The sequence below is a fragment of the Schistocerca nitens genome, chromosome 10, assembly GCF_023898315.1.
Source record: "Schistocerca nitens isolate TAMUIC-IGC-003100 chromosome 10, iqSchNite1.1, whole genome shotgun sequence".
In the NCBI taxonomy this organism is placed as follows: domain Eukaryota; kingdom Metazoa; phylum Arthropoda; class Insecta; order Orthoptera; family Acrididae; genus Schistocerca; species Schistocerca nitens.
The window spans coordinates 52,345,151-52,370,933 of NC_064623.1; the positions used below are offsets into that span (position 1 = coordinate 52,345,151).

At 39.1% G+C, this 25,783-nt stretch overlaps 1 protein-coding gene across 1 annotated transcript in view; it reads left to right on the forward strand.

Moving 5' to 3' along the window:
* LOC126210483 (mucin-12) overlaps positions 1-25,783 on the forward strand; it is a 388,877-nt gene that overhangs the window by 303,782 nt on the left and 59,312 nt on the right. Inside the window, exons 2-3 of the mRNA XM_049939717.1 lie at positions 5,884-6,129; positions 8,708-8,804. Of these exons, the coding sequence (XP_049795674.1) occupies positions 5,917-6,129; positions 8,708-8,804 (310 nt within the window). The 5' untranslated portion in view covers positions 5,884-5,916. The remainder of the gene's footprint in view (positions 1-5,883; positions 6,130-8,707; positions 8,805-25,783) is intronic.

Here is a 25,783-nt window from a genome sequence, read left to right on the forward strand (position 1 = left end):
GACCATAGCGATACATCATTATCTGACATTTACTAACGGTGAGAGAGAGCAAAGGAAGTCAATTTATCGATCTATAGTGCTTCTGTTACCCTCAAAAGTTCACTGTACAGCTCTCATTCATTTGCAGCAAATGTTCGCAAGATGGTGGTAGAAAGCTTCATCATCTCCGAATGACTAGTGCAGCCTAGATCCCTCTGAATCTGCTTACTGTATTCACCTCCTGGTCTGCCTCTACGATTTTTACCTCCTCTCACTACCCTCCAATACTAGATAGGTGATCCCTGATGTTTCAGAATTTGTCCTGTTAACCGAGCCTTTCTTTTAGTCAAGCTGTGCCACAAATTTTTTTTCTCCCTGATTATGTTAAATAACTCCTCATTACGTACCTGATCTACCCGTCTAATTACCTGCACTATCAGCAAAACGTATATTCACTTAAGACACCGTTCGGCACCTTTTCGTCTTAGTTTTCTTTTTGTCATGTTTGTAACATAAAATTCTTAACTGCCTCTTCGAAACGGTCCTACTTTAAGCTGCGAGTCGCAATTTAAAATAATCTGTGATATTCCGTGTTTCACAGAGTAGAAGGGAGGGGTGCATCACTACTTGTGAACACATTTTGGTAAAATTTTAAAATAAAGTGCTGTTACATTCGTGTTTAACAATAGCGTGGAAACAAGTCAGAGGAAATTTTCGTCAAAGCGGTCGTTTTCATTGCTGGTTAAACAGCTAAAAGCAGGGGGGGGGGGGGACAAGCGGAAATGTAATGAAACAATATTTTTACCATTAGTAGAATGTCAAGTTGCGTATGGACTGGAGAATGTGACTAGGAACCTGTCTTGTCATTTCAGTTTCTTCCCGTATCTGTTATTATTTCAGTCGTTATTCTTTCTTTTTCCACAAAAAAACAATAAGTAAGTAACTAAAATTGTGTAAAGAATGGTGCTCCCATCAATTACAGCGCCGAGTGTCAAGTCCGATACTTAGCGCCTTATGTTCAGAAACGACTGTTTCTCGAAATAGCATATTTGAAACTTTAATGAAACAGAAGGGCACGGTGTCAGTTCCTGATATACGTTTTGACACGTATCCAGCAAAATGATTCAATTTGTCGCCTATGTATGCTAACTTGCTTAGTGATCGAACGCATAACTGAAAACTCAGCGAATGAACGGTAGCTAATAAAAAAAAGGCAAGTGCTGGGAACCATTTCGAATGCAGACAACGTTACCGTGACAGCTGGTTTGTTTGACGTCATACTATTTATGTCGTTTTTGGAGCACGTTGATAAAGCTATTACCAATCGTTCCGAATTGTTATGCAACAGAATTTTACATCATTTCGATTGGGATTAAAATATTTAGAGCTAGACGCAAATTTTAACAAGAAGTCTCTTCTTGTTGGATGTACGACTAGATTCGTACGGTATTCGAGAACATAGTATATGCTTACAAAGGTGCTTTGGCAATGGGAAAACTGAGGGATTTGACGTACGAGTTGTTCATCGGATTTGCTTTCCTCTCTCACCTGTCTTAATACTGATATGTTAGGAAAATTGTGGCTGGAATACATTTTGAGTGTGAGTAAAATCTCTCAATAGTCTGTCATTGGAACGATATAACACCAAAAATTGTTGTCGTGAGCAAGGACGCTTAATGTGTCAAGACATATTGCACGCAGAGAGAATACTTGAAGCAGTTTGGCTAGATGTTTGGTAGCATACTAGGCTGACGGTCCTAACATTTGTACATTTACACTCTGTTATTGTTTGAATCAAATCTGTGCGAAAGATACGCCGGTTTTCGTGAGAGACGCTGACCCAGGCGCCGGCAGCTGTGACGTAACAGTACACTGAGTGTGACGTCACGAAATGACGCGAGAGACTACCGCCTGTGACGCCGCAGCGTATCGTATCGACACACGCCAGAGGACCTCCGGTGTTGGTTTCGTGAGGAAGGGGCGGTGGGGGGACAGCACAGCCGCTTTGCGGAGCACATTCGGAGGAGAGGGGAGAGCTCCCGGGGCCGTCTCCATAGCAACGCACCCCCAGCATCCGTGTGGGTGACGCTATTTATAGTGCCGAGCGCTGAGGGGAAAACAAAAGAGGAGACGTTTACTGAGCCGTACATACAGACAAGAAAAGCGGGGGAAGAGGTTACACATACTTTCCACGCCTCTGCTTGCGTTTCTGCAGAAAACTACCTCAGCGACGCCTCCATATACTGCATAGCTGCCCGTGGAAGTGAATAGTATTGTCTTTCGAAGTGGAGATCTTTGGCAAGACCAGGCGCGGGTCGGAGAAAAATGTGTTGCGATTACAGTGGGTTTACAGAAATATAATAAAAATTCTAATGTTTTGTTACAATGCCTTGGCAATATCGGTGCATTTGGGAAGGGTTATTTACTGTCGTTTGGCGAAATAATTCTTGAGAGAAAGTGTTCAGTATTATTGCGAATGAAAAGTGTTGATAGACATATGTATAGCTGTGTGAGAGCAGTATAAATTTCTTCGTGTATTTTGATACGATTAGTATCTCAAACGGAGTGGGCGATGTATGATGGATTATTCATTGCAGAGACAAACGTACAAGTCATGGCTTTCCACAGGCCTTTCTTAGCGTCGACTGCAACGTACCATCGCAGTTTCAAAGGTTAACAGTACGTTGCAAACAGAACTTAAAATGACATAACGTTGCAGTGGATGGTCACATTGTCTTTGCTGCGAAACATAACTGTTAGCATGGAATTTTGATACAGTGAGGCAAATAGTTGATATTAATTTAATATGAGGGTTTCCTGCGGACTCGATGACAGATTTCTGTACATGACTTCCAACGTTCGTTTGTGTGAGAGAGAGGTACTTACCAAAAAATAGTGCACGAGTCACCCTTTCCTACTTTGGTTGCTAGGCAAGCTGCACAGTAAAAATGGAAAAAGTTTAGGTGAACACTGACCTAAAATTTTCCATCATGTTTTGTGGAAGCATTTTTAAAGATTTGTAATGCATCAGAATAAATCCCAGCTGTCATCTGTTTCCTGTACTTCAAAGGAATATGCAGCTGTTATGTGCAGATACGTTCTTTTATAATACATTGTTTCTACTTTTGGTTCACAGCAAGTAAATAGAGTTCGCCCATCTGCACAGACAGTACATATACAGTGTGTGATGGTAAATGTTAGACTTCCATAGACCTGTGTGTTCTGTAACATATTTTGTAACCTGTTGGATGATTGTAAACAAATAAGTAATGATTACATACATATAGCCTACTTAATGCATAATAGACTGCTTTTGAGACTTTGAGGTGGCATAACTTGTGATGTGTTTACTCATTGAAATATTGAGTTAGTTTGGAAAATGAACTTAAAGCACATTGGAAGTTCATGTAGTTACAATTTACAATAACCAGTCTGTAACAGTATCAGTGCTCAGGCAGTTCTGTTTGTAATTCAGGCTTATCCATCTGTAACTTTTTCTCCTGTTCTATGCTCTGTTTGCCCCTCCCCTGCCCCTGTCAAGCTTTGTTCAATTTATTTATTCATTCCTGTAGTTCTGTAGCCAAGTGAAGGCCTTGCTGCATCGGATTTTAATGTGTATGTTACAACTTGAGCATTTTCTTTAATTTCTTAATTACCTTCTCTTCTCTTTTTACTTGTTTTTAAGAAGGGTTGTGAACTGTGTGGTCTTACAAAAACTAATATGGGATGATATTCTGTGCTTTTGTTTTACTCAATTTTACTTCCCTACTGCTACTTTCAGATATCACAGTGTACACCTGGATTTATTCCATTTTGGGGGCTACTTTTATATGGTTTATAGCTATAGTTTACATACTGGATAATGTTATATGTACAAAAATGCCAGATTTGAGGAAAATTAGCCCACAAGCCTGAAAGAGCCTGGAAAGAGGATATAGTTTACTGAAGCTCACAATCTGTCTGTGAGGTAGTGCATTAAAAGCTTAGTCAGTGCGATAGTTGAAATTGTAAAGTCAAATGTTCTGCGGAAGTGGATATATACTAATTCTTTATTGTTGTATGGTAGCATGTTAAGTAAATTATTACTATTTCATGATCTTTGTTGCCATGAACTCTTGTAGAAAAGGAGTTTCCTTCTTCTGTTTGTGTCTTGCAGTTGTTGGCATCTTACTGAAACAAGTACCAGCTAATATCCCAGTAGGGTCTTCTAATGGTTGCAGCATATATTGACACACATTAGTCAATCCCAGAATTTTGTTTTAATGATTATCTTGTTGTGGCATGAAATACTCTTGACACCTACAAGGGTAGACAAAACAATAAGAACTGCCTGGTATGAAAACTTCAATTTCCAGAATTTATTGTATTTAACAGAAGCATACTTACATTGTTTTATTCTCCTCTTGGTAGATATCTAGAGCTTAATCCATGTTAGTCTGCATTCATGATAGCACCAATTAAGATTGAACATTGTATTAACCTTACAGATATGACCCTGATGAGATATGTAGTAAAAGAGGAAAAAAATTGTCAGTGCCCATTCAGTCTGTGTACTCACTACAACCCTTGCAAATGTGATTCAGGGCACATTGAACTCTGTCTAGTGTCAAGAGTGTATTCAGAACCCATTGGAAAATCATCTCTCTCAAGCACAATAGTGGAAAAAGTGCTAAATCTGCTGAAAGGGACAGAAGAACATTGTTGAGGATTATTGCTTCTCGTAGAATCACTACTGCAGAAAAAACTGCTGAACTTAAGTTTAGCCTAGAGGACAGTATAACAGAGTGCCACAAGTACTGGTAGCTTGAAATTTGGGTGACTGCAAATGAATTTGGTGCATGGGCACAAAAGCTGGACTACCAACCAATGGAAACATCTAATACGACCTCTCAGGCCTACTTTGTTTGTGTACTGTGGAATGGAGAACACCCGGGGAAACACCCCAAGTTTCTTCTTACATCTGTAAAGGAACCTATAGGAAAGGTTACTCAGATATTTTGTTAAACAATTTAGGTGCGCCTGTACATTCCATGACACAAACACAATTTATATCAGAGGAATGCAGCTTCCAAGCTAATTGTGCCAACTCTTGTCACCAGAAATGCTCGGTACTGATTTTGGAGAGTGTGGTGATCAAATTACACATATCTAACCCTTGTAATTAGCACCTGGGACTATTATTAATTCTTTGTAGCTGCTTTGGAAAAACAGTTTAGGGGCCTCATATCTTCCAGCACCTTCTGTTTCTAACCACCTTTATGTCGAAGGGAAATGAAGCCCAAATCTTTTACACCTTTCGAAAAATCTTCAAAAACTTGGAATAGTGTTTGTAGTTAGTAACATAGTTTCTGAATACTGGGCAGTGTAATTGTATTACAGTGTATGTGTCCTATTGTCTTATTCCAAGGCTTAAAGGAATAATTAATTTTATAAGGGAGGGACTTGGGGGGAGGGGGGGGGAGGAGGGGAATAAAAATTTTAAACAGAGGACTTGTCCTCACTACAGTATACAGGTTAAAGTGCAGTAGTTACACAAAGATGACGGGACTTCCACTATGTATACTAGCATGATGAGCTGCATTGAACTAGTCTTTGAGTTGAAGGTGACATCATCAATGGTATTCATGATTTATAGGCTATGTACTGACTTTTAGAGGATTTAGGCTGTTCATAGCTGGCCTTTTGTATATTAGATTGATGCTCATATAATTTTTCTGAACCTTAGTTCTATAGTGAACAATTAATTGTAAGTAGATGGCTTCTGTTTGTGATGCCGTCACACTTCTGCTGCCATCTGGTCTGATAAAATTCATGAAATTTACTGGTTGTAAGCCTGACTTTTAAGCCATACACAGAGGATCGGACTAGAGTAAGGCAGCCCCCGCACATTGCCTGCTGTTGTAGGACTGACTCCGCTTACCTGTTATCTCTCAACCGATGAAGTACGCTAGCGAAGATGGGTGGCACAGTTCCCGGCCGCAGTCTAGCCCGACACTTCTGCATCAGCCGTCAAGTCAGCACTGTGGGGCAGGGGCATGGGTCAGCAGACCTAGAGTGGGAGGGGAGATTGGGGGGGCAGTAGTCACGACACCCAGACTGGCCACTGTCGAAATGACAAGACTGGAATCGGAGCGCATCGAAATTCTCGAGGTGAGGTTCAGGTTCAGATTAATCTCCATGAAACTCTGAACTTTAGGCCAGAATAATAGCTGTTTGTTTTCGTAGCATTAATGTTCTGAAGTATTTTCTTTCTGATCAACTGTTTGCCACATGCCCCATTAGACTGCATGTCCACTTCCTCCACAGTGGTGTTGACTTTTACTTCTGTTTCTTTATAGAGTGGCCTTGCAATGTGAATATACTATTTCATAAACAGTTAAAGATATTGGCAACTGGTAGATCTTTAAGGATGTGTAATTTGTTGTGTGTTACCTTTTTTACTCACCGAAGTATGAAAATATACAGTTTTGTCCTCTTTGTGTGTGTGTGTGTGTGTGTGTGTGTGTGTGTGTGTGTGTGTGTGTGTGTGTGTGTTACAGAAAGCACTATATTGAGTACAAATATAAATAGATATTAGCAGACAAGGCACTAACACTGAGAACAAAGAAAAATAGAAAAAGTAATAGAGATGTATGGATATTTGTGCAGCATAGAGCTTGAAATGATTATTTTAAAGTAACATTAACTCAAGGTGTAATAATTTATTACAGACAGTGACAGTGTCTGTAACAGTTGTGGTTAAAGATGATGTGTTACCTTACTTTGACAGAACAGGAGAGTGAAATTGTACTTTACTGGCAGACTCCATCTCCGCACTTGCAGTGCATCTCCCAGCTATTGTCATGAAATATTCCATTGCTGGTATTAACAAGTACTATGTCATTGTACTGCTATTAGAGATATTTATTGTTACATCTAAAAAGTAATAATAAACATGCATCAAACCTGTCTTTGGACTGAAGACCACAATAATATGATTTGTTACAACCCTTCTCTTTAGATATTGGACCATTTATGAAATATGAGAGCCATCTGTGTTAACAAGGGACACACTGTATACTACCTATGTTTAAAATTTTAACTTCTGAAAAGTGTTTTATTATCTATGACTACGTGATTTTTTTTTTTAATAACCGCGCCTTGTAAAACTTAACAGCTCACTTATTTATGGGATACGCAGTCTGATACAGCATTGCGTATTATGTTTGTCTGCTAACCAAAGATTTTATGGGTACATTTTTATTAGTGTATTATATGATTTAAAAGAACTGTAAATCAATCTCGCTATTAATGCTTCAACAAATTATTTGGTGGCGTTTTATCACAGTGGTTTGGTATGCGAAACTTTCATACCATTACATTCAGTGACTATGAGAAATGTAAACATTCAAAGTGAATAAAGAATAACACATGCACCTAATTGTATACACCTGTTCCCATCATTATGCAGCAGTATGACAGATGATTGTACCTTTCCTTATAATGAGATGTATATTATCACGATTTAGAAATTGTAACTAATTTTTTGTTACATCATTTACAAACATCTGTTTTATAAATAATGAGACATGAAATAGTGTAGTCGTCCCAAATGACTAGGATGTATTTATATGTTGAAAACCTTTTCTTCAATTCTTCCTAATGTCATCATTATTTCAGAACACGTACATTTTATCAACTGTTACTTTTATTTTCTTTCTGTACTGGAATCTCTTAATGGTGTTAAACTTGACAATGTGTTTAAAGAGAGATTAACATCTGTAATAAATAATGAGTTAAGAAACAATTCAGATTACATTGTCATACAGTGTATTGCTGTATTTTGTCATTTATAATAGTTTATAATTTGAATATATATGTATATAATACAAAATACAAGGAATACTAAAGCGGAAGTAATATTTTAGTTGAGCTTGAACGGGCATTTTGCATGGCTTATGAAAAAAATAACAATAAAGAAAGAAAATTTATTTCAAGATGCAACAAAAGCTTTGGACAACTCAGCTTGCTGTCTGCTGTCTGGAAGTGGGGACTGTCTTAAATTTTATATAAAATTTATTTAGACTAGAAAATTTCTTCTTTTGTGGCTAGTGTAGGACTGAATTAATTGCCCTTTTGAATTAAACAGATTAAACACTAAAGTCTTTTTAATATGTTCGCTTCGCAGAGCAATAACTTTGCTTATTTCGACAGGAGGACATTGCTCTTTCAAGGTAGAGATATGTGACTTGTTGCTACTATAACACTTTTTGAGTAATGTAGGCACTTGCAGTAGTACTAGGTAGATTTTGTGGCAGTGGGAATGATGCATCAGAATGTAGAAACTTATCACAACCATCATAACACTTTGCATGGCATCTCATTGCTCCACGGCATGTGAAGTATCTCGAGTCTGTTTTCATAATTTTCTTCCAACGTAGTGTGCATTACTCTGTCTTGGAAAGGCTGTAGTGTTTGCTGCTGGGTGACCACATCCTTCTTCGTACAGCACAAGGGAGTTCACCCCCCGCTTTCACTCGTAGTAGAGCCCTCCGTCCTCGGCCCTCGGGAAAAGGGCCGAGAGACGCAATAAAGCTGTAGAATTCAGAGCCTTATTGAACTTGTTCTTCAACTTCTATTCTGAAGTGACTGTACCTTCATCTTCTCTGTATCAGAGGCTGTAGCGTATTTTTGAATGCTCTTCACTCTCGTTCATGCCCTTTGACAGTGCAGTTAATTTTTGCCTCAGGGCGGTGAGGGTATGGTGAAAGCAGAGAAGCCAGCTGGCCCTGACGACGATGACCTCACTTCCCTCACGTGGCTGCAAGACAAGAACCTCCTCAAGGGTGAGCACAGCTTTTGCCGCTTTCCCCGTGTGTCCCACGGCACGTAGGAGGAAAACCGGCTCGATCGATAGATAGTTATTACTACTGGTTGTAGGCACTTTTTCTACAAACCCCAGCTGCAGTTGAGTGCATTGTACAGACTTATTTAAACTGACATTTGTGACTTTTTTGTGTCGACTGAAAAGTGCAGGGTGTATCAAAATGACACTGACAACATTCCGACAGCATCGTGTGGAATAGCAAACAGGTTATTTCCAACAGGGAACCCTTGTCCAGAAAAGCGCGGTTAGAGTGCATTAGGGTTTTGCGATATGGCTGTTGCTACGTATTAATTTCTTCAGGAAACCGAACACGAGTAGTAAATTATTAATTAAATTACAATATGCATTAAAGATTTTGACCACCTAGTTGACTGCAGAATGTGCACTGGTGCTGCAAAGGTATGTGCACACACACACAAGTGGTTAAATATATGCAATTGTGCTCACAGGGTTTTAGTCAATGTGTGGATTTGTGAGGTGCTCTGGTGTTACAGGAGTAGCACTTGCCAGATTCCTTACACTGCTCTACAGAAAACAATAAAGTGTAATATCTGGTAGTTATGTTGGCAATAAAATGGCCCCTTAAACTAATTTGTCAGTTTGTGTGCAAAACATTCAAATAGTGCTGATGATTTACGTCTAAGTATGATGTGTATTGGTGTCATACTCCTGTGAAAATATTGGGGTACTGGTACACAACACAGGTTGCCCGTTTATGATGAGCACTGTGGACCATGTGGAACTAAGGTGCATGTGGAAGGAAGCTACAGGACAGAGTCCGTGCAACAATCTTGTGCCAATGATACCTAGGTTGCCATTATTATGAAACCAACTGCAGTCCAAAGATACTTTAATGCCACAATTCTCAAACATTGACATCTGACAGCCCCAAACTGCGCATTTCCTAGCAAGAGTTTCCTCTTGACAAGTTATCAGTTTGCCAACCTGCACAGCACACTAATCATTGTCGAAGTTGTTTTGATACATCCAGTATTGTCACTATTTTTTTGTGAAATTTTCAGAGTGTTATATTAAGTTTAACACTTGTTTTGTCTAATGATATTTAAATCCCATTTTTTTGCCTTTTGAATGACAGTGAAGGAAATGTGGAGTGAGCCTCTTACAGAGTCAGGCCAGAGAGTCATCACTTATGACAGACGATAGCTATAATAGAGAATTATGGCACTGTAAATAGGACAGTCTCGTTTTCTTGGCCTAGCCTGTGGCTGCAGTGTCTCCATTTTCCAGTTGTCATTCCATTTTTCTCACTCTTTTCCACAGTCTCTTTCTTACTGTAATAAGCATCTATCCATCTCGGTTCATCTTCTATGCTAACTGTGTAACACCCAGATTGACTACCCTCGTCTATCTTTTCATCCCATGCTGAATGCTATTACTACTTGAAATTTCCTTCCAGCGCATTTGCATTAGTGTCACTAACATTCTGCTCACATCCTGTCACCTAGTCACTGTTGCCCATAAGCAAGGCTGAAGGATTACTGTACTGGCACACTGTTTACAAAATTTTTGCTATCATCTGCCATTGTTTTTGATTTGTGATGCCTCTCTGTTCCAGCCTTCACAATGTTATTTTCTTTTTGGTATAATTAGTATGTATTGTTTCTTTACATGCTCATAATCAGAAATCACACTGAAAAATATTATTTATTTTTGTTTGTTATTAATCCAGTTTTATTTTGGACAGTAGTTTGTAGCTAATTTGAACAGAAAAAATTATAGTGGAAAAAATTTTAGTGCTCTCTTAATTGAAGAACAAAGTCTTTAAAGAGTGATTTTGGCAGTCTCCCATTGGGTTCGTTAAATCTTCTTCTACTGTGTAATTGCGTAATAAAACTAATATGGTCAGTCTAGATGGCAGAATGACTTTCATCGTTGATAGCAGTCTGTGTGTGTAGTAGATCCTGGGGAAGACTGTTGGGCACATTCCCATTGCAGGTATTAAAGAGCAGTGGTGTAAAAATGTGTACATTTCATCAGTTGCCTGCAGTTCCCTTAAGCTGCTGTAGCATTTGTTGTGGTATTTGCCATTTTCTTTTGTCCAGTTGATTGCCATTAGCAGGACTGAATTTTTATGTTCTTTGCTGTTAAGAGTTTCAAAGAAAATTAAGACCACCTTGTAAGGTATTGGGAGAGAGGTGCACAAAGGAAGCAGGGTAGTATATGGAAAGGGAAGACAGAGAAGAAGATTATACCAACCTCATCATGTGATATGAATGGTGGGCTCCATGTGGTTCCCAAGTTGTGCAGCGACTGTAAACCATAAAATTACCAAATAAGCAGCAACCAGTCACAAAATCATGTTTTATTTATTCACTTTTGCAAATCGATTTCAACTGATTAACAGCCATCATCGGTGCTTTCAACGAATATGGGCCCTGAGTAGTGAATACTGTCTTAAGCAGAGGTCAAACATAAAGTTATGTTTGACCTCTGCTTAAGGCAATATTTACTACTCAGGGCCCATATTCGTTGAAAGCACCGATGATGGCTGTTAATCAGTTGAAATCGATATGCAAAAGTGAATAAATAAAACATGATTTTGCGACTGGTTGCTGCTTATTTGGTAATTTCATCATGTAATTGTTTGTAAGAAGATACTAATGTAACACAGTCTTACAGAGACAGATATTGTGAAGTAAATGCATTCATCATTTTAAAAAAAGTATTTCAGTTGTGTCATTGATTATGTTTTGAGTGTAACATATGTTTGAACCCAAGGAGTTATTGCTGTTTCTGTACAAAGAGTTTACAGAGAACATGTTAGGAACTGCTGTGAAAGAGAAATTGAGGTCTGTGTTTTTGAGATCATGAATGCCTGCCAGTGACACTCAAATCAGATTGTTGCGTTATTTGAGGGCTAAATCATGAGTCATGGTAACTTCAGTCTCATACTTGAGGGGCTTCTCATCCACATGAACAAGAATATTTGCGGCTATCATTCATTGTAACTGTAAGACAGGCATTGACCAAATATTCTTGTCAGTGTGGCAAAGCTTGTATTTGGCACAAATTACTGGCATTGTCAAAGCACCAGTGGTGTACCAGGGTTTTACCAAAATTTGGTCAGTGTCATCTTTCTGAGACTGAATTATGAAGGGAGCTCAGCACAGATGGTTGGCAGATGTAAAAACTTTCTATCTGTACAAATTGTGACCCTTTCCTCCATTCGTCATTGCTGTGTAGTCATATTCAAAAATGACTTGCATCTTATTATTATGCCAAAAATGCACCCTTTGCTTTCAAAGTGGCGTGTGATTTGCAATATAGTCACACGTGTCATATGTGACTAAAAGTGTATAATGTTTAAATTTACACTAAAATGATGGTATTTGAATCACTTTGAAGATGTCTGGAAGATATGCAGCTGACATTCTCAACTCACTGGCAAGTCCTCTTGTAAAATTTAGGATAGTATCAACATGGAAATCAGTTCTTGGCCCATCTCCTGTCAGTGTTTATGTACAGTGGACAAATCAAGTGTTTACATGTTTCATTGTGGTTGAGCTATTGCAGTAAAAGTTGACGGGTTCTACCGAGCGTGCATCAGTACGGTAGTGCAAGATGTCATTGACTGATGCTAACCATTGTCAAGAATGTTCCTGCTGCTAAGGTGTGGAAGTTTCCTTTTATGATCACAGTTCAGAGAGAAATTGTTATGTAGATGGGCTGATAGTTCAAAGAATACTTCTCACATTTTCAGCTAGTCACTTCTGCACACAGAGCCCACCTGCTGACAGTGTTCAGTAGTGTCCGACACAGGTTTTCAAACACATGTACTGAGCCAGTTATCGTACCACATGTTTCGTAGTACTAGTGGCTGAATTTGATGAATGAGGGAACAACAGTTTTCCACCACCTACTTGGATTAGTTATCATTTCCACATCAAATCACTTCTTCATAGCTGTTAGATAAATTACATATTTTTCAAGCAAATTTACTTTGTCGTTATGTTACAAACATCAACATTTATCTTATATTTGACGCCGATTAGTATGCCATTCAGACTGACCGTACAGTTGTAAGCATTTATTGTTTACTTATTTTATTATTCAACCAGTAACTTGTGTAGTTCCCTTTTCATTTCCCCCTTTTCTATCTATCCCTTTTTGTCCCTGTATGGTGCTTTCTGAAACACTTTGACCAAACTGAAGAAACTGCTACTTTGCATTGCTCTCCTCACAGAAATTCTCAATTCCTTCATAACTTTTGTCTCATTATCACAGAGGTAAAGAAGTAAAGTGACAACCAGCTTGGGTGATTGACGTGCATTCTACTTGCAGCTGATAGGACTGAACTGCCATGCTGCAATATTCTCTACCCCACTTTAAAACACTCAAATTGCTGTACTCTGACAGTTACTAAGCATTAACAATCAACCCATGGGTTTAACTTTTTGAAATATTCAACCCAATTGTCTCGTCTCCCCCCACCCCCACCCACCCACCCACCCACTTTCTCTCCCCCCCCCCCCCCCCCCCACTCTCACCTCTTAGGCATACTAGTATTAGCACAAGTATAGCTCTAGGCATATAGCAAGCCTTGTTTTCAAACAGTTGATGTGATACATTTGCCATTACTTATGAAGCAGCCATTGTATATTTTAAGTGCATGTCTTTAAGGCGAGGGGAAAATAAGTGAACTGTAAATGCTTTACAGCTTCCCAGTAAACAAAATAAAGAATAGTGGATGATGGGAGACATTGAACGGTATGTGATGTGTATACCCAGATAACATTGAGAAGACTCTTTAATTTCAGATGAGTAAGGCCTCTGATACTGAAGTTTGTCATATTTTTGGCAACATCTGTGGTATGTATTTCTGATGATGTTTCATGGTTTATTAGATACATACTCATCTCCTGCTGAAATTTAATTGCAACGTGGTTCAGTTGTACAGAGTTTTAACAGTTCTTGAAAGTATTTAGTATGTAAATCCGCCACTAAGATCTTCTGTAGTCTGTCGTTCAGAGCTATGCTTAGTAAATTCACTGCGTGCAATACATCGTATCAGCAGCTTCTGTCACTGAACTGTTCCAACATGCTGAGCACTTCACACACAGCAGCACTGCTTAAGATTCACTTCCCAGTACTATCTGGTTTGCCAGTTCAGAGCATCACATAGTATCTTCAGAAACTGTCTACTTGCTTCAGATTGCATTTTGTGCCCATCATTAGAACATGTGGTGTATATTGAGAGAATGTTAAGAAGTTGTATTGTTCAGGAGAACTGTTGGCCATAATAATTTTTAAATGAAGAGAAAGATTAGTACTGATGCAATGATAATTGTGTATGTATTATATGTTGCTAAGAGGCAGCTGACCTCTGATTTTCTCATACATCATCTACTTTGATCTGTATGCGAGCGTGTGTGCGCATGCACTAAATATGTATCATTAATTTGGTTTGCCTACATTAGTAAGAAATCACATTAATGGTATGGTACATTTGCTTAAAATAGTTGTTGATGAAAATTATAATCAGAAGAGGAGCTGTTTACTTTGAAGGAAAAAAGCTCCTTCTGTTATAGTTCACTGTTTTGCTGCAGCTTGTCTGCCATAGCTAACTCTGAAAAGTGGATTGATTAAAGAAAACAGGTCAGAGTGTAAAGGAAGCATAGAACACAGGATAGCCACAAAAACTAGGAGTTGAACTTTACAGCTCAGATTTCAAACCTGCATCCATCTATAGAATGCAAATAACTTTTACATCTGTGGGCAGTTTTTAAGAAATTAATTTTTAGAATACAGATTTCGACCACAAAGTACACATAACAGTTCAATTCTGCGTGGAATTTATTTTTATATATGGAACAAGATTACCTTAGACAAACCTTTTCGTTATGGTGGTAAAGGTTGTTAATGAGTACATTTTTTGGCATCCGATTCTGAGAATTACAATTATTGAAGAGGTTTTGATTATTACCTAAGCACAGTACTCTTAGGCAATTCAGATTTGTGTGTTATCTGTTCCATGGGTCATTACTACAATATATTATAATGATATTGACTTGGCTTTGGAAAATAAATGATCATACCAACATTACCCCATAAATTTGTCTTATTATTTTGAGTGTGTAAAATGTGTGAGTTTCTTTGTCTGGAGCTCAAGAGCAACATCTCCCCATTTTTCCCTATTTACTACTTTTTATTTCACTGGACCCACCTAATAATGTTATTTTCTGTTCTCTACTATGGAAATTAGACACTGACAAAAGCATGTGGTATGTCATTTAAACAAGAACAATGTGGTTTACAAATGAGTGTTTGATATTCAGTCAAATGCAATGGCATGATCATATGAAATACAGATTGGGCCATTTTTTCTTGTTCAGATCTGTTGAAAATTCACAGTTTTATTAAAATCCAGATTTATGTGTAAAGCAGTCCTTCTGCATGCTGAACTTGGACTTCATTATAAATTGGTGTTTGTAAGATACACAATATTTTATCATATTATACATCTTCCATTAAAAAAAAAAAAAAAAATGGTGGGGGCGGGGCAGAGGGTACAAATTTTAACACGTCATGGACTACATCTTAAATCATTGTCGCATTGAAAGGAAGGCTGAAGAATGTTACCTGTCAAGTCACAAAATAACTTAAACGTTTTTGTATGTGCATCTTCAGATCCGGAAGATTACTGCTTTACAATGATACAACAATATTTTTAATCAATGTAGAAGTTGTTTCACTGAAACGTATTGTGGTTGTTGGTGTCTTCTTAACAAGTTCGTTTGAAGCTATGGGTTTCTTTGAACCATACACCAGTCAGTTTATAGTTCGCACACCGAGAAAACTAAGTTAAGTATTCTATGTAATCAAAACTAGAAATATTTAAAGGGAGGGTCCTGTATTGTGCCTGCCCCGTATAGTGCCTGCTACAGAGAGCAGAAATTGCTTTGTCACTTGGAATAGCCTGATGTATAATACCAGTTAAATATTACATTCAACAATTGCACTCTGGTTCCTATGGCTCCACATTAGTGTTGTGGCTGTGAAGGTTGGCTTGAGTCATAGCAACTGTACTGAAGGAGTTGTTTTGTCAGTTTGATTGCTCAGTGCTAGGAACTGAACAGTAGATGAAAATGTTTGGCGGAAATTCATATGTGCATAGAGGAAGGTGATAATCTTCTAAGGATGCGCAAAATGGTGCTCCCTGGGAAACAAAATAAACTTAATTGACTGCAGTTATCCAAGGAACACCACAGTTACAATGTCAGCCCTTAAAATCTTATCAGTTAAAAGGTCATCAAAGAAAGCTCAATTTTATACCGCTGATGACTACATTGTGGAGAAGTCCTCATTTGTTTGTGTTTTAAAACTACATGACATTGTAGCATTACTTACACTTCATCACTGCAGAGCACTTGCATATCTAATACGATAACTGCAGAGTCAAAGTGGAACATGAACGATGGTGCGCACACAGCTATACCCTCGTGAGAGGGGACAGGGCCACACTGCTGTTAGCAGTTTGAAGAAGATCACATATTTGAAAGCTCAAATAAAATTTTCAATTACTTGTTAATTTGGGAGTCCATCTGTCAATGCCATGAGTGATTACCTTATTCCCTCCAAGTTATGGTCAAATCTCAGTGTAACTTTGTACATATACACATTGTTAGCAGGTATGTAAATTTACTAGAATGGAAATTGTCTGTGCCACATAGAAGAATCACAAGAGTGCATTAGTGTAGTTCATGTTTTATGTTGTTACCAGAGCTGGCAGTGTATATAAGGATTGTGAACAGCATCAGATGTTGAATGATCACTGTGCAAGACACGGATTACAGGAAGACATTGAAGCAATTCAGAGGTGGGCTTCTAGATTTGTTACCAGTAGGTTTGAAGAACATGCAAGTGTTACAGAGGTGCTTAGGGAGCTCAAATGGGAATCGGTGGAGGGAAGGTGACATTCATTGCGAGGAACGCTATTGAGAAAATTTAGAGAACTGGCATTTTAAGCTTACTGCACAATTATCCTACTGTTGTCAACATACATTTCGCATAGGGATCACGAAGATAAGAGACGAGAAATTAAAGGCCCGTACGGAGGCGTATAGACAGTTGTTTTTTCTCTTGCTCTTTCTGTGAGTTGAACAGGAAATGAAACAACTAGTAGTGGTACAGGGTACCCTCCACCACCCACTGTACGGTGGCTTGCTGAGTATGTATGTAGATGTAGAGGTAGAGATAATGTTTACTCATGTGAGACAGAGTTAGCAGCACCTAACAGAGTTTGTAGGGTCCTCATTGTGGGCCACCATGTGCCCGGTTGGTCAAATCGTGCAACATCCAGACTAGTTGGAAATTTGGATTTCACAGTAGCTTATTATTGGATTGCAAAGGAACAAGAGGGCAGGCGTACTTATTGTGAAGGTTCTAGTCAACTGTGTCTGACCAACAAGAGTGAGAATCATTGTATGTGCTCCAGGAACATCACGACCCCTTTGCATCTGTATCTGTGGTACAAGAACAAGTGATGGACTCTGGAAGCTTCTGTGTCATCCCGCATCTGTGGCCAGAACTAGCAGCAGACAGACTATGGAATTACTGTCTCGCAACCAGACTAAGGAATTACTGTCTCGTATTAAGGTCACAGCTGGTACTGATTGAGGGAACTTACGACAGCACAGCAGTAACTCACAGATATTTTGTCTCTCCATGTGAAGGTAGGATGGTGTCATTTTCTGACGGGTCAATGCTCGTTCCCATATGGCGTGCCTCTCCGTAAATTGTATTTGTGATGTCAAGGTACTCTCATGGTCAGCAAGAGCCTCAGATCTGTCCCTGATAGAACATGTGGGACCAGCTTCAGTGTAAACTCTGTCCCAGTGCCAGTATCCAAGATATGAAGGAACAATTACAACAGTTGTGGGACAGTTTGTACTAGTTTGGCTTATCCAGTGGCATCGGTAGACTCATCCCAGCCAGGGGGCTTGAAACATCATACTGCCAAATTCTTTATAAATGTTACTCGATTTTGTAATCACTGAAATAACTTTCCATGTTCTCTCCACCAGTGATATTTCATTGTTTTTCCTCCTCTCCTTCAGAATCTTTCACCTTATTTGTTAATTTGCCAAATTGTGGGAACAATGGACCCTGTTCATCAGGAGAAATGCAAGAAAGCAGAGGTTAAGGAGAATGCCTGGACAATTCCTTCACAAGCCATGTTCCTAAAAAAGCCACGTGCTGTCTGATCAGAGATTTTGCTCAGTCTTCAGTGACTCTGTCATTTACATGGCATCGAATCTTCCTTTCTGTGTGTAAATATTGTTTTATTTTTGATTACTAAGTGGTTTCTTTTGGTTATTCATTTATGCAATAATAATAATAATAATAATAATAGTAAGTTTATCAAGCAACATACAGATGACAGTTTTATGGTGCACTTTTGACCTCTGGAGAATGTATTGCATTGATTTGACACTTCTTCATGAGGGCAGTGATGTCTATAATGTGACTATCATCTCGTGTATCTTCTTTTATTTTTTACACTTATATTCATCCAACCCTGTGGTGTCTGTTCTGTCACATACATCTAATACATACAGTTCTGTAAGAGCGTGATGGCTCCTTGACGTTTGTTTCAGTGTGGACGTCCTAACATTGTCCGAACTCCTACGGGAACCAATAATTTTGGGGTAGGGGATTAATAGACAATGGATTCTGCATTGCAGCTTGCAAGGAGTTGAGAATTTGGGTCGGACAGGAAATGTGTCTGGATTGCCAATTGAGGCCAGAGTCCTGGTCCGGCACAAATTTTCAACTTGGCTGTTGCATTACCACAATGCCCTGCACAGCTGGAAGTGGAGAGTTTCTCACCCATTCTTTCCCTTTCTTTCCCCATCCTCTGTTTCATGTAATTAAATATAAAGACTGGCACCAGTCAGCCCTCCAGACCAATAATGCCATACCATTGTTTCAATTTTTTTTTTTTTTTGTGGCAGGAAAAATTGAATATTCACAATTTAACAAAAACTAAAGTAAGTGAAATTCCTCCTCAAAAATATTCGTTTTGTGGCTCTCTGAATTCAGTTCCTATAAAGAGATTAGGCCATTGAAAAAGCACTATTGAAATTGTGTTTTGATATATATCCATCTCTGAGCTTTCTGTACACTGTCTGGGACTTAAAAACATATTTCATAGAAGGCTGAAAAACAATAAAAACATCTGTTTATTTATAGGTTATTTTAGCTTATAGAGTCCAGCCTTTCTTTCTTTTTTTGTATTCTAATTCTGGAGAAAGAAAAACGTGCCTGAATACATGCAGTCTTATCGAACAACAGATTTGTAATTGCATTTGATTTTTATCACCATGAAGGTTAATCCACAGAAAAAGCTTAACTTTAATGCACTGATGAAGATTCGACGGAACTAGAGTGTTTATCCACATGTAATTTCCTCTGACCTTGCCTAGGCACAGATAGTAAAGCTCATATCATCTTACACAGAAAGTGCTCTGTCATGGTACTGTTGGTACCAGAAATGCATTGTTTGTGTGTTACTGCCATAAAATTTAACAGAGGATGACATTAGCATGTATCTCAAATGAAATAAAATTATCACAAAATGTTGAAAAATTGAATGTGGTGTTCTTCGGAGCATGGCAGATCATTTGGTATTGTATAGAATGCAAGTGCCAGTGACGTTAGTGTGTTTGTTGATGATACAAACATTCTAGTTTCCAGTCTTTAATACATCCTTGTTATGTAGTTTCAAACTAACAATGGCCTACAGATAACAGTAAATGCTGTTAATAGGTCAACGGTAAATGACAGTCTGTGTGAAAGATTCCTTCTTATCCACATGAATAACAAAATGAACGCACCAATAACTTACTAAAAAAAATTTAGTTTTATCTGTTTTACATTTAGAAATACTATTGATTGTGTTTTGTGAGACTGTGTATTGCGTACTTATGTCATACATGGTTATTTCCTGGGATATTGCTAAAAGAGTCTGTCAGTGAGCTTATTTTTCTATGTCTACAGCTCATCGTCTAGTGGTGGACTATTTAAGAGACCAGAGATTTCTAAAATTATTAGTATGTGCACTACTGGCTATTAAAATTGCTACACCACAAAGATAACATGCTACAGATGCGAAATTTAACTGACAGGAGGAAGATGCTGTGATATGCAAGTGATTAGCTTTTCAGAGCATTCACACAAGGATGTCGCCGGTGGCGACACCTACAACGTGCTGACGTCAGGAAAGTTTCCAACTGGTTTCTCATGCACAAACAGCAGTTGACCAGCGTTGCCTGCTGAAACGTTGTAGTGATGACTCGTGTAAGGAGGAGAAATGCGTACCATCGCGTTTCAGACTTTGATAAAGGTCGGATTGTAGCCTATCGCGATTGCAGTTTATCGTATCGCGACATTGCAGCTCGCGTTGGTCGAGATCCAATGACTGTTAGCAGAATATGGTATCGGTGGATTCGGGAGGGTAATACGGAACGTCATGCGGGATCCCAACGGCCTGGTATCACTAGCAGTCGAGATGACAGGCATCTTATCCACATGGCTGTAACAGATCGTGCAGCCACGTCTCGATCCCTGAGCCAACAGATGGGGACGTTTGTAAGACAACAACCATCTACACGAACAGGTCGACGATGTTTGCAGCAGCATGGACTATCAGCTCGGAGACCATGGCTCCGGTTACCCTCGACGTTGCATCACAGACAGGAGCGCCTGCGATGGTGTACTCAATGATGAACCTGGGTGCATGAATGGCAAAACGTCATTTTTTTGGAATAATCCAGGTTCTGTTTACAGCATAATGACGGTCGCATCGGTGTTTGGCGACATCACGGAGGACGCACATTGAAAGCGTGTATTCTTCATCGCCATACTGGTGTATCACCCGGCGTGATGGTATGGGGTGCCATTGGTTACATGTCTCGGTCACCTCTTGTTCACATTGACAGCACTTTGAACAGTGGATGTTACATTTTAGAGGTGTTATGACCCGTGGCCCTACCCATCATTCGATCCCTGCAAAACCCTACAATTCAGCAGGATAATGTACGACCGCATGCTGCAGGTCCTGTACAGACCTTTCTGGATACAGAAAATGTCTGACTGCTGCACTGGGCAGCACATTCTCCAGATCTCTTACTAATTGAAAACATCTGGTCAATGGTGGCCTAGCAACTGGCTCGTCACAATATGCCAGTCACTACTCTTGATGAACTGTGTTATCGTGTTGAAGCTGCATGGTCAGCTGTACCTGTACACACCATCCAAGCTCTGTTTGACTCAATGCCCAGGCGTATCAAGGCTGTTATTATGGCCAGAGGTGGTTGTTCTGGGTACTGATTTCTCAGGATCTATGCACCCAAACTGTGTGAAAATGTAATCACATATATGTCCAATGAATACCCATTTATCATCTGCATTTATTCTTGGTGTAGCAATTTTAATGGCCAGTAGTGTAGTTATCAAAGTAGGGATAGCTTCCATTTGCATTCATATTCAGTACGTATTTTTACTCTGCAGCAGAGTGTTTAATGACTTGAAATGAAATGTGGTAGATTAAAAATGTGTACTGGACTGGACCCGAACCTAGGATCTCCGCTTTTGATTGGCAAGTGCTGTGTAGACTGAGCTATCTAAGCATGACTCTTGATTCATCCTCACACTTTTACTTCTACCAGTACCTCAGTACCTACCTTCTAAACTTCACAGAATTTCTCTTTGATAACTTGCAGACTAGCACTACTGGGAGAAAGGACTCTGTTTTGAGTCCCAGCCCAGTACGCAGTTTTAATCTGCCAGGAAGTTCCTATTTTTGTGTGTTTCTGTTGGAATTACTGAAAGTTGTACCTTTTGAAGGAAAATACTGATAGTCCCACCTGTTTTTGCTAATGTTCATTATTTGATAACATTTAAAGGGTAGCGAGTTCAGCAATTCTGTGATCAAATATTATGAGCTCTGCCTTTGTTGGCTCTTTCTTCTACAGTTTATAGAATGTTGAGCAATTTGGGAAATTATTTAAGCTGTATGTGTGCCCCTCAGTGAAGTTTTACCTTTCAGTGCAAGTGCTGCGTTGATTGTTTCTCTATAGCTGTGACTGGACCCTTTGTTCTGTCATTGCAAAGTTTTTCGGAAAATTTAATTTTTAGATATTGCCCAGTAGCTCTTCTTGAAAGCTGACCGAATGAGGTGAGATGGTTTACACACTCTAGATTCTTATTTTTTCGGTATAAGATTCGAATCCTGACCCAACAATTCTCATTTGAATTTCTGTTGCCTTCTCATAATCATGTTAGTCGGGTTAGTTCCTTCAGTGTGTCCCCCTCCCCTCTTTCACCATTGTCATAGTAGTTGCGTGAACTAGTGGCCTGTTTCTTTTCAGTATGACATTAGACTTACTTCCTTCTTCTGTAGTCCCCTACAGAGATAATAACTAAAGGAATTGTTATCATGACGTAGATACTCAAAGTGTGTACCAGCTGGTACCCCATGTTGTTTGTGCTGTGGATTATGTGATGCACCTCCATGTTTCATAACTTGTGTCCAGTTTACATGAACCTCTTGAAAGATCTGTTGACGATGTAATAAGGATAAACATCACAAAATTTTGTATATTTCAGAACTTGTGTGGTGATTGTCATGTCACTTTGGGATAACATAGCGAGACATGTAGGCAGTGGAAGCAGGTGTTGTCATCTCCCTTCAAAAAATTTGAAGCTTCACCCTCAGCAGGCAAGGTGATGCCATCTTTTTCAATGTCAGAGGTCTGATACCCATTGAATTTCTCGAGCACATAAAACCGTTAACAGTGACGTGTAATGTGAGATATACTGTATCTTATGCAACTCTGTCAGGAGCAAACAGTCTGGGCTGCTTACAGAAGGAGTGATTCTGCTCCATGATAAAATGTTTCCACATGTCTCTGAGGTCAAGTTCTAGTGGGACCAGATTGAGCACATGCCATTCAGCCTGAACATGTTACCCAGTGATTTTTACGTTTGTAGCCACCAAAAAAAAAAAAACTTCTCAGAGGGAAGTGCATTAACTCGGACAACAAACTAAAGGTCAGTGGAGGACTGGCTCCTGTCACAGCCACAGGAATTCTGAGAACAGGGAATCCTTTGGCTCGTGAAATGGGATGATAGTTGTGCTCAGGCATGTGGTGATCACTTTTGGATAAAGACTTCAGTTACACCCACCATTGTTGTATCCTACCTTTTCTTTTGAACACCTCTCATAGATGCACAAAAGAAAGTCCAGTGTGAATATAAATATTTATTTGAGGATAAATAACTAGTTGCCAGACAGAAGAGGAATTAAGCAGCAGACAAACATCTAGAAAAATTGTGATATGCAGTTTATGTCTGGACAAAGTTCATGAGAGATAAATGTGCACATGTGCATGCGCACGCGCTCACACACACACACACACACACACACACACACACACACACACACACAAAGAGCATGTGCGGACACTCAAATCACTTGAAGCAGAACAACTTGCTCAGCACCACTCCAAAAAACTGAAAAGAAAGATGATGCACAAAAATAAAAATAATAATCACTACAGTGACTAATTTTCATTCCTACATTTAACTTTCTGGTATGTGACAATTGAAGCACATTGGTCGACGTATTCCTCATGGTTGTCTTTTCTCTATTTTGTGACACATTAACCAGAAAATATGGTTCTGAATTTCCTGTTATGCATACAAGTTTTTCTTATTATTTCTTTTATGTTTTATTCCTTAGAATCAGGGTAACACTGTCACACAATTGTGGAACCTGTCACGTCATTAAATTATTATTATTATTATTATTATTATACAGGTAGGTATACTAAATTCCCATCACAGTAACAATGTTTCCCAAATTCTGTTACCTTTAAAAAGTTATTACTGGAACAATCACAGTTGAAATGGCCTCTGGTATTGTTATAAATGAGAGTACTTTGCAAAGAGAAACCTTCAGCGTGGGGCTTACAAAAATAATGATCGTCATTGATAACCTTAAAATTGCATAACTGTGAAGGAACCATCACAACATAGTGGAAGCTGTGGAAATTGTGACGCAAAGCGTGCAAATTTTTGGTTTGTGTGTGTGTGTGTGTGCGCGTGTGTGTACATCACTGCTGTGTCCTCCCGTTATTCATCCGCTTCAACGTCAAAGGGCTGTTTAGCCTTACATTTGTTCACACCACATTCAGCCCAACATGAATTTTATTCTAGATGTTGACAAGTGAAATGTCCCTGAGCCACACTGTGCGCACTGTACAAGGCGAGGACTGCGACAGGGTTGTCATGTCGAGGCTGCAGTTGTCGTGCCTCTGTGTGGAAACCCCTACTGGGAACTCTACTGCTTCCTGGCAGTGTCTGTTGTGGTGAGCACCTAGTTCCACATTGTATTGTGGACTGTTCCCGTATCATTGTAACTCTGGAAAGAGGTTCTTACAAGGTGACACTAGATGGAACAAGATTTTTTGGGGTGGTGATCTTCCTTGATTGCTTCTCTTTTGTACTGACTTGTGGCACAGAAAGCCAGATCTCTGTGAAAGAAATTGTGTTGGAAGCCTACAAACAGGTACAGGAACTATTTAGCGGAGAGTGCTCATGTGGAACTAGGCTGTTAACTTTTTATTTATTGTCAGTAGGTTCCAGTATAACAGTGTTGAAAATGGATTATAATGTCCACTATTAGGTGTTGCTATTTGTGTGGGGGATTACAGGCAAGTGTTACAAATTAAGAAGTCCCTCTAACCTGATTTATTGATGTCTACCTGCATAGTGCACTTGGATAATGGCACGAAGATTGGCAGTAAAATGATCATACGGTGTTATCGGTTGGGAGACCCCTCTGGGGTTGTTCAGCCACATGGTGCAAGTCTTTCTGTTTTACACCACTTTGTTGACTTGCACATTGATGAGGATGAGATGAAATGATTAGAACAATGCAAACACCCAGTCCCAGGATGAAGAAACTCGGTATGTCCTGTTTGTGGGGTGACTCCATTTCAATAACGGTGATAACTACACATTTAACTTGTTCTGTGGTGTCATTTCACAGTAGACTTTTTGTACCATCATATTAACATATTGGACTGATTGTGTGGGGTGTGTGAATATTATCATCACTACCCTCCCTTCAGAATATTTTGGAAACCATATTTAATCAAGAAAACACGGAGACACGTAGTGTAAATATTTAAAAAAAAAGATGTTCTTCACTAGTGTGACCATTTGCCAAACCTTCTGCCACCTACTGTGTATGAAACCCCATAAAGAGGAAAGAGAAAAAGTAAGCAATCATTTAGATGAAGTGGGGTTTCACCAGAAATCATAATTGTGTTGCCTGTGTATTCTCTGCATTCAGTAGGCACCCAATTGTAATATAATAAGAAGCAGTGCATGAGGCAGACACACAATATCTGCCTATTGCCTTCTTTCATCATAAGAAGAGGCCCTCTGTAAAGTTCAAAGATACCATTGGGACCCCATTTTTCAGGGTAGAATTTTTGGAAACAGTCAAGCTGTCCAGACACTGAGTATAGTCTCAGTGATACTAATGTGCCACCAAATGTTGTCATTTCAAGGCTTTAGAAATAATCAGAAATTTTTCAAACCTTTTACACACAATGTCCTTTAAATCCCATAATGGAAAGGTAAGACATATGTGGAACAACTCAAGTTATATACCAACAGGCAGAAGCAGCACTGCAGGTTACTTCTGTTAAGTACGCCAACAACAATTTAGGACTGGTGACAATCTAATCGATAATCATGAGAATTACTTTATAGACAGTGTGAGTTAGGAGGAAAAGTGAGAGGTGATAGTAATTCTGGACAAAAATCTTCATGTGGACACACTCTCTGCCCCAAATGGTTTCAAAGACAGAACATATTTACTGTACATTGTTATTTATTTTGTGT